Genomic DNA, 10482 nt, shown 5'->3' on the forward strand with positions numbered 1-10482 from the left:
TACTAATAACTTCATTTTTGGCTTCTAATGTTGTATTTTTCCATGATTACTTCTTAGTAATCTTTGCTGGCTATTTAAGCATATAACTTTTTCTTTTCCAAGTGTTTATAATCTAATTCTAATTTAGAGCAACTATGGGCATTTAAAATTAAGTCTTAGTATCAAAACCTCTTTTTAAAAAACATTTTTGATAGAAATTTAGATTTAGCCATTGCAGTTCTTAATATTTGGTATTAAATCAAATAAATTCAAATACAAGGAAATACTTTAGAAATATACTTTAGAAAAGGTGTACCTTAATTAAAAAAAAATAGATATAAAAGTATTGTCTAAACACTTCAGGGTTTATTTCAAGACTCCTTATTACCCTATCCTATAGTATCAACAGCGAAAATAGGTGGTGAAGAAACTGAACTTAGCAAACTGGAAAATTTTATGAGTTTTCTAGTTGAAAATGTGTTTTATAAATAAAAACTAATATAGTGTCCATACCATTTTCTCTTTTCTTATTGTTCACTAAATATGGAATTCTTAGATAATGTAGATTTGCTTATCAAGTTCTTGCAAAGTAAGACTAACACCTAAACCCTCAAGAGATAGTTATAACTGTACTATTTTACACAGAACTACATACAGGAAGGCTGAAAACCTAAATTGATTCAGATTTTTTTCTCAGCAAGTTTTATTAATCCATCCTGGATCTAAACTGATTCAGATTTTTTTCTCAGCAAGTTTTATGAATCCATCTTGGATCTAGTGATGTACAGAGTATACATCATGATCTCACAGAGTGAGGGTAATAAAAAAGGTTCTCCCAGAAAACCACTTCTTAGTGACTGTGTCACATGACTATAGGACCATGAAACCCAGCTTTCAAAGTTGTTTCCAACTACTACTGAGTAACTTTATCAAAAGTGTAAATATATACATTAAAACTCAAAGCCAAACACTTCTCCTATTGCCTCAAGTAGTTTATTGGTAGTTCTTATCCACATTTCTATAAATATAAACATTCTAAGTGACTGTCACTAGTGCAGGTATTAATACACTTAACACATGAAGGCTCCACAGGAAGCTACTTCATTTTGTGTGTAACAAGAACCAAGTTTCCAAAAACTCCATTTAAGAAAAAAAGAAAAAGTAACAACAACAACAACAATCCCAAACCAAACCCTGCTAGCAAAGTGCATTTCTTTTGGTTATCTTCAAAACAAATAGGTGTGGGCGTTAACACACAGAAATCAAGTTGATTTGCTAACATGTCATCACAGGAAGCAAGTCTTCACCTGCAGATAAGAATTAGGTAAAGGTTTGCCCTCCTTTTAATTTAGAGCATTTTTTGGAGTCCAACATAAACAGTTCTAGTGAATTTTCACAAAACACAGCTTTGCTACTTTCCCCTTCATTTTCTATAATCGCAATTCTTATCTGCAGTACTATATCATTTCTCTCTACCTTATAATAAGGACTAGACTGCCTGCATAACACTGTTCAGTTTGTAAACAAAAAAATTAAAGCTCAGAGCACATAAGGATATCGCTTACATTTTCACTGCACAGTGCATTAGGTGGTGTTTATAAAGCTTCTGCTCTTCTCAAAACACTACAAAAATATATGAAAAACCACATCTGTGTTCAGCCAGCAAATAAAACAAATAATTTACAACTGGAATACTTTAGAGACCAGGTATTGTAATTACATCCTCTTGACTGAATTAATCAATTGCTTTCTTCATAAATCCATATACATATCAAAGCATATGCATTTAAGATTAGTCTACATGCCCAAATCTACTATATAAAAGTTATTACTTTAGGTTCTTCAACTAAAAGTGATTCTGGCAACAAAATATTTCAACAGCCCTAAGCCCCCCAAAAGGTGTTTTAAACCTGACCGTGTAAAAAGATGCATAGCTGTTTCTAAAAGGTAAAAGACTATACACCAAAACATGCTTTGTCAGAAAAACTAATCCATGCACTTGAATATGCCCTAAATACCTTTTTATTATTTGAAGTCAGACCAACTTAAACATCATCTAGAATTAACATATAGCATTAGAGTATTTAATTCCAGAAAATGTCAAGATTCATTTGGCCAAATCTTAAGAAACCAAACACTTCCTCCTTGTCCCTGACTGGTTGGACCAATGTGATCAATATAACTGTATATATAATAATCTACTTTAACATTTCCCTTCATGAGCACTTTATCTTAACATACAAAGCCTTGTATACAATTTCTTTGCAACGGCTTCCCCCGCCCCCCAAAGGTGTAAGCACAAAACACTAGGCAGACACTCTTCAAAGTTTTATTTCACTAACTTCAGGTCAAATTTCCCTAACTGTTTTCTGGTCAATTTTCTATCCTTGCTTGGCTTCCCAAAATGGCAGTACCAGAAGATTTGTGGGGTAGGGAGAAGAGACCATTTTAAGAAGCAGTGCATTCACTCATTTTCCACAAGGCAACAGAGCTGGACATCTGATTGTTCAACAAAACAAAGCTTTAACAGCATCCAGGAAGGCAGGCAGGTAAACCAGGCTGAAGACACTCTTCCATTTGTCAAAATCAGACCAGAGAAAACCTACTCCACGCAGATATAAAAGGTATCACCATTCATCTTTTCTTTTTCTGTTGCCGCAACATTTTTCTTCTTTTAATTATCATATCATGTAGCTTCTCAAGTCCTTCTTTCAGTCCATCACCTATGATTGCACAGGTGGGCTGCAAATGCCAGGGAGTTGATGAGCTCAGTTCACCCATTGCTAACAATTTCTCAATTTCTGAGAGAGACAGTGAGTTCCTCAGGTCTTGTTTGTTAGCAACTATAAGCACAGGGACCCCTTGATTTTCTGATATCCTTGTTATTTTATGAAGTTCAGTTTTAGCTTCTTCCATCCTTTCAACATCAACAGAGTCCACGACAAACACAATGCCGTCGGTGCATCTGGTATATGACTTCCACAGTGGCCTTAACTTCTCCTGACCACCTACATCCCAGAAGTGGAAAGTGACTGTTTTAGAATTTCCCAAGGTTACCTTAATTTTTTCCGTGTTAAATCCTTTGGTAGGCACGGTATTTACAAATTCATTGAACTGCAGCCTGTATAACACGGTTGTCTTTCCAGCACAGTCCAAACCCAGGATGACAATGTGGAAGGACTGAAATGAAGGCAGGCTGGATAGGATAGAAGTCTGGTCTGACAGTCCATTCCCCATTTCCAGTTGCAGAGAAGTGTTCCAAATTGAAATGCTTTCTTCTTACTCTTTAAGAACTTCTCTTCCTAGGAGATCCAGTTACCAAACTGCTGAGAGGGAAAATCAATGTTATTCTTGTGAAATAATGTACAATTGTTACTCTCTCTTCCTGCTAAAATAAGCGACACGAGGAACTTGATAAATAAAAGTTGCCTCAGTAAACAAACCAAATGAGATAAGAATCATACGCAAACCGAGGCGAACGACAGAATAAGCACTGCCACTGAAATTCTTTAACATTCACTGAAATTACAGTAATATGTACTTTACTCCTCTGGGTCCCTAGATCTCAGAGACCTCATACGGAGACAATCTACCAGCAACTGGTCCAAGTCACAGTAACCACGTAAGTGCCCTTTTTTTTTTTTTTTGCAGAAAATTTGTAACATAATCTGATCCTCAGGATCTAATTCCACAAGCTTAACAGCATACCCAAGGTCACTATTATCTTATGCCCGCCACCCGCTCCCAAAATACAATGTTCTCACCTCCTGAATTGGAGCGTGGGTCCAAATGAGAAAGCATTGGTAGGCTTCTGGACACTGGGGCGGACAAGCACCCCACGCCCGCTCAGCTTAGCTCTCCAGGAAGCTCTGGCGGTTGCAGCCCTAGAAACCTTGGTTCCAGACTCGGACCACGCCCACCCCTCACGGCCCACCCCCCGAGCCCGAATCCCATTGGTCCCCGGCGTCAGCGCGTCCACGCCACGCCCGCCCCCGCGCCCTAATTGGTGAGAGTAACTGCCGCTCCCCGCGCGGCGCAGTGGGGCTCTCCCTCGAACCAAAAGCACCACCTGTTGCCCTCGAGTTAGAAAACAGGGCGCCTGCAGAGGGAGCCGAGCGACCCCTGCAGGGGAAAGGGAGATTCGGCCACCCAGCCAGGTCCCCGCCACCCCGCTCGCTCCGCCCGCCCGGGCGCACCTGCAGCGCAGCCCAAGGACGCCGCGCCGAGGTGCTCACATCCGAGGCCCGCGGTCACCGCCGGCCTGTTAACTCCTTCTCCTCTGGCCGAAGGGTCCTCCCTACGGCGGCGCAGGTCCCCAGGCGTCACTGATCCGAGCTGGTGCACCCGCCGGGGAAGGCCCGCTGCCCTCGCAGCACGATCCCCTCGTCTGTTCCCTCCGCACCCGGCCGGCAGGTCTCCCTCAGCAGGGCGTGGCCACATCAGTCGCCCGTCCCGCTGCGGCTCACCTGACTGAATGTCCTTCCCGCGCGCGGATCCAGCGTGGCTCTCTGCCACTTGGGAGTGCGTTGATACCAGCGGGAGGGCGCCGGCGAGGCCTGGGCGGTGGCAGGGGACGAGACGCCGCTTCCAGGGGCGCTGGCCCGGCGCCGGGCAGCCTTAACGGTGCTCTGCCGACCGCCCCCGGCGCCTGCCGGGGCCCCGCCCCCTTCCCGTGCGCGCCCGGGCGCGGGCCAGTGGGGGGCGCGCCGGAGCCGGGTTTCCTAGCAACGGGAAAACAGGGTCAAGTTCAAACCGACCAGGAGCTGGCTAGCTGCGGGTGGGTGTGGTGGGGTTTCCGGTCTTAGCGCCGAGAGCCGCAGCTGTTTCACAAACTCACTACCGCCGGCCGGCCGCAATCTTCGGGCGGGCGCCACCCTGCACCGCCTAGCCTCAAGGCATCCTATGGCGTCCTCGGGGCGGTGGCCGGTGACTCGGGGTCAGGGATTTCAGAGGACTCCGGACGGGCGGGCCCCTTATGTAACGGGGTGACGTGGACGTGCCCCAGTAGCTGCCCGGAGAGTCCTGGGTCAGACTGATGTCTGTAACACATCCTCTTTACGCAGAGCAAATAAATGCTCTCTGCCACGTGATCCTAGCAACGTCTCGGTGAGGTGGCGACAGGTAGAAATATGCCGGTTTTTACAGACGAGGAAATTCTCTCGTTTCAGGTAATCCAAGGAAAATTAGTAGTGGTCCTGGAATTTATCCGCTAATCACTAAATCCATAATGCTTTCCACTAGATAAGTTTGACTCATTGCAACAGTGTGCCTGACCCATAATGTGCAAATATTTATTGAACACTTAACAGGCAGTAGGCACAATTCTGTGTGTCTGGGGATAGAATGGTGAGCAAATCTGACCTTGTCTCCGCGCTCGTGAAATACTGAAGTCATGAGAGAAAAAGAAAGTAATTGAATGTCCACATGAATAAATTTAATTACAAAACATGATCACTGAAATTCAGGGTACTTATAACAACAAATAAGGAGGAATACTGATAAAGATCTGGGAAATATTTAATGAATAAATCTATTTTTGGTGGAGGCTGTGAGATACTGGAAGAATTTTTATGGTGCACTTTTTAAAATGGATTGAAATTTCCTCAAGAAATTTCCCGATTTTTCTCAAGACCATTATTGCTATATTTGTCTCCTTATGACCAGCATTGCAACAGTACTTATCAGACTAGATTGAAGAAAAAAAAACAAAAAACTGACATAAAACCTAAAGACTAACCAAAGCACAACGCATATTTTCAAGACAGCAATACTAATTTTGGGGGAAAAAAGACTATAAGTCTCAAATGGCATATTCTACCATATTCTAGCATAAGCTAAAGCTTGCTGTATTAGTTGTAATTGTGAACTCTCATTTGCCATTTTCAGTAATTAGCAAGCCAGTGATAAAAGGTTAGTCTCCCTTTTCTTGAAAATTTAAAGATATTCTTTATTAAGCTGGAGAAAAACTTGCAAATTCTCATTAAATGAAGAATAAAAAGCAAGCTTCTATGACAGCTTGTTAGACTAGCTTTGAAATCAAGCAGGCCGTATTAGTTGCATATTCACATAATAGTGGCTTCCCGGGTGGCTCAGTGGTACAGAATCTACTGCCAATGCAGGAGGCATGGCTTCCATCCCTGAATGGGGAAGACCCCTGGAGAAAGAAGCGGCAACCTATTCCAGTATTCTTGCCTGGATAATCCCATGGGCAGGGGAGCCTGGCGGGCAATAGCCCATGGGGTCACAAACAACAAACTGACAAAACAACAACAAAACATTAGTTGCTGGGATGCATTTCTGCACACACTTCCTCAAAGCCAAAACAGATGAGATAGTAAAATATTGAGAGCTTACAGCCTTACAGAATCACCGTCACTAAATTGTACTTTAATGTTTTATACTAGGCTTATAACTAGAACCCTTTGGTTCTATATAGCCTGTGGGTCAAATTCAAGAGATAAGAATGATTTTTACAGGTTTAAAGGGCTGCAACAGAAAAGACAACGCAGCAGAAATCATCTGGGGCTTTGCAAACCTGAAATGTTTGCTCTCTGGCTCTTTATGGGAGAATGATACTCCTGCTTTGTGAGCAATAACAACCATACGAAAACTGCAGCAAATGATAGAAAAAGATCAAACTCATAGAACACACAGTCTATTTTGTTGCATAGTCTTTCTATAGCAGGCCTATTCAAATATTTAATTTCAATGCTATGCCAGGAAAATGCTCCCTTTAGGCTACAGTTCATAAACTATGTGCTGATGGGGTGCTTCAGAGAAATCATAGTTTTATGGGATATTTTAACTTTTGGAGGGAAATACAGTGCCATCTGTTGGACCCTGATAACAACAACAACTATTAAGTTGTCTGAATCTGTCCCATGTATACAGGAGCCTGGCGGGCTACAGTCTGTAGGGTTGCAAAAGAGTCGGACGTGACTCAACAACATCTATTAATAAAAGGAACTCTGGGTTACTTCTTTTGGCTAGAGGGACCATGAAAAAATTACTGAGACACTAGGAGCTCTGTGAACCTCTGAATTTAGTTATGGTTTTTCAAACTTGGCTAATAATGAGAATCACCTTGTAGTGCTTATAAAATACAAATTCCTGGTCCCTATTACAGACCTCCCAAATCAGAATCATCAGGAGAGGGGCTAATGATCTGTGTTTTCAACAAGCATCCTAGTAATCAATGATTAGACATTTTGAAGAAATACTAATTTTAAGAAAGGGTAGGTTTTCTTCTTTCAAATAAAAAAACTGAGTAATTTACCTTGTTTCCCCTATGTGAATACCAGGACCCAGGTCAAATCTGATGTCTGTAGTATTCTGTCTTCCAAAATCTGATTTTCAACTACATACTTAAGCATATACATACTGCAACTAATGTCCTTCTTGACATTTGCCACTGTTTTTTTTGTTTTTTTTTTTTTTTAATTTCACTGCATCAGGTCTTAGTTGCAGTAGGCAGGCTTGGTTGCCCTGCAGCGTGTGGGATCCTAGTTCCCCACCCAGGAATTGAATCTGTGTCCCTTGCACTGCAAGGCACATTCTTAACCACTGGACCACCAGGGAAGTTCCAACCACTCATTTTTTTATCTATTGCTGTTTCTAGAGTTTCTCACTTTGTTTCAGTATGTTTTTATTAGAATTTTCCATGTTTGAAGGTCTGGATAAACAGAAGACATGATTTCTAGTAGAAGGAATTAGTTCAGTGGAGGTGCTAGACACACAAACACTTAACTGCTATGATATTCAACAGGACTTCCGAGTAGTAATATAGAAGCTATTATCAAACCCTACGCCTGCACAAAATTTACCTGACAGTCACAGTAGCTTAACAGAAAAACATAAACTGTATATTCAAATGTTAAGCTGAATATTCAAAGAACTCAATGGGTATCAGACAAGAGGTAGGGGAACAGAATTGCAGGTAGAAGTAACAGTATGCAGAGCATGGTGGCATTAAGTTTACAGTATGTTTAAATCCATCCAAAAAGAGGAGACTATAATTTTTCATCAGAAAAAATAATGTGCTGGGGGACATTAATGGATAGGTCTTCCAGACAGAAAATCAATGAAGAAACAGCATTTGAACAACAGTATAGACCCAATAACTCTAACAGACATATATACAAAACATTTCAACAGCAGCAGAATACACATTCTTCTCAGACCTACATGGAACATTATCCAGGATGAATCAAATACTAAGCCATCAGACAAGTCTCAGCAAAGCTAAGAACACTGCAATTATGTCAAGTATCTTTTCTGACCCCAGTGGTATGAAGCCAGAAACCAGTAACATGAGAAAGATTAGAAAATTCACAAATATGGTACGTGAAAATTAAAATAACACAGTCCTGAACAATCAGTGGACTGAAAAATCAATAAGGAAATAAAAAAATATGGAGACAAATGAAAGTAGAAACACAAAACAAAACTTATGAGATGCACCCAAAGCAGTTCAATGAGGTAATTTATAGCTAGAAATGCATACACCAAGGAAAAGGAGAGAGATCAAAGAACTAGAAAAAGAAGAATAACCTAAACCCAAAGTTAGCAGAAAGAAATGATAAAGATTAGAGCCGAAGTAAATGAAATAGAATAGAAAAATAATAGGTTAGAAAACTAAGGGTTAGTTTTTAAAAAGATAAATAAAATTTACAAACCTTTAGCTAGACAAGTCAAGAAAAGAAAAAGGGTTCAAATTAAAAAAAAAAAATTATAAATGAAAGAAGGGAACCTGAAATGAATACCACAGACATACAAGGGATTGTAAGAAAATAATATGAATAAGTATATGCCAACAAATTGTACAAACTAAAAGAAATGGATAAATTCTTAGAAACATACAACCTCCCAAGATTGAATCATGAAGAAATAGAAAACCAAAACCCAATAATGCATAAGAATACTGAATCAAAGAATTCCCAACAAAGAAAAGCCCAGGACTAGCTGGTTTCACTGGTGAATTCTAACAAATATTTAAAGAAGAATTAATACCAGTCCTTCCCAAAATCTTCTCAAAAACTGATGAGGGAAGGCACACTCCCAAACTCATTCCATGAAGCCATCATTACCAAAGCCAGAAAACGACATTATAAGGAAAGAAAACTACAGACCAATATCCATGATGAATATATATGCAGAGATTCTCAACAAAATACCTGCAAACCAAATCCAGCAGCACATGTAAAGAATCATACCATGATCAAGTGGGAGTTATTTCTGGGATGCAAGAATAGTTCATCAGAAGCAAATCAACAAATGTGGTATACTATATTAACAGAATGACAAATAATATCTACATATATAATGCATGAATGTGGGCAAAGTCACTTCATTTGTGTCCAAGTCTTTGCGACCCTATGGACTGTAGCCCACCAGGCTCCTCTGTCCATGGGATTCTCCAGGCAAGAATGCTGGAATGGGTTGCATGCCCTCCTCCAGGGGATCTTCCCAACCCAGGGATTGAACCCATGTCTCTTACATCTCCTGCACTGGCAGGCAAGTTCTTTACCCACTGAACCAACTGGGAATCCTGTGTATGTATATATACACATATACATATATATATGTGTACACACACACACACACACACACACACACTAGAATATTATTCAGCCTTTAAAAAGAAGGAAATTCTGCCATTTGCAACAATATGGATAAACCAGAAGGGCATTATGCTAAGTGAAATAAGTTAGAGAAAGACAAATACTGTAAGATGTCAATAATACGTGAATCTTAGAAAGTTGAATTCATAGAAACAAATGAGAACGGCTGCCAAGGGCTGAGGGAGATAAAATGGGGAGATGTGGATCAGAGGATACAAACTTCCAGCTATAAGAAAAATAACTTACAAGTTATTTAAGTTGTAAACAAGTTATATTTCAGTCATATATTTAAGTTATAAATAATTTATAAGACAAAGTTCTGAGGATCTCTTGTACAGCATTGTGACTATAGTATGAAATACTGCATTGTTTCTTGAAAGTTGCTAAGAGACTAGATCTTAATTATTCTCAGCGCACACAAATGGTAACTATGTGAGATGATGGAGGTTTTAACTAATACTAATATTATTGTGGTAATCATTTCACAATATACATATGTCGAGTCATCATGTTGTACACCTAGACCTACATAATCTCATGTCAATTGTATCCCAATAAAGCTGGGAAAAAAAGATATGCCTAGAAAAGAGATATTTTCCCATGCCCCAAATAATAGAAGAAAAACTGATGCATTTTATGTTTCTGAAGTGTATCAATACCATTCATACTCATAGTAATTTATTCATGCTTCATAATCTGTGTTTCATAAACTGTGTTTCCCTGATGGTTCCCTGATGATAAAGAATCTGCCTGCCAATGGAGGAGACACAGGTTTAATCCCTGGGTCAGGAAGATCCTCTGGAGAAGGAAAGAGCAACCCACTCCAATATCCTTGCCTGTGAAATCCCATGGACCGAGGAGCCTGGTGGGCTACAGTCCACGG

The 10482-nt window shown here is 40.3% G+C and overlaps 1 protein-coding gene across 5 annotated transcripts; it reads right to left on the reverse strand.

Annotated features, from left to right (window-relative positions):
• Nucleotides 1-2294: 2294 nt before the first annotated feature.
• Nucleotides 2295-4622, reverse strand: ARL4A (ARF like GTPase 4A). 5 transcript variants are annotated; one of them, XM_020873310.2, is made up of 2 exons: nucleotides 4446-4622; nucleotides 2295-3302 (listed from the first exon to the last, which is right to left on the reverse strand). In XM_020873310.2, the coding sequence occupies exon 2, from the start codon at nucleotides 3214-3216 to the stop codon at nucleotides 2614-2616; it is 603 nt and encodes a 200-aa protein (XP_020728969.1). In that variant the 5' UTR covers nucleotides 3217-3302; nucleotides 4446-4622; the 3' UTR covers nucleotides 2295-2613. The 5 variants fall into 5 exon arrangements, with proteins under 5 accessions (XP_020728969.1, XP_020728970.1, XP_020728971.1 ...); XM_020873311.2 differs by having other exon boundaries at nucleotides 2295-3305; XM_020873312.2 differs by lacking the exon at nucleotides 4446-4622 and adding an exon at nucleotides 4176-4392.
• Nucleotides 4623-10482: the final 5860 nt, after the last annotated feature.

Source organism: Odocoileus virginianus, chromosome 1 (assembly GCF_023699985.2).
Source record: "Odocoileus virginianus isolate 20LAN1187 ecotype Illinois chromosome 1, Ovbor_1.2, whole genome shotgun sequence".
NCBI classification, from domain to species: Eukaryota; Metazoa; Chordata; class Mammalia; order Artiodactyla; family Cervidae; genus Odocoileus; species Odocoileus virginianus.

What these genes read in the sequence shown, in the direction of transcription:
- ARL4A (XM_020873310.2), bottom strand. Translation starts at nt 3,216, where the DNA reads ATGGGGAATGGACTGTCAGACCAGACTTCTATCCTATCCAGCCTGCCT.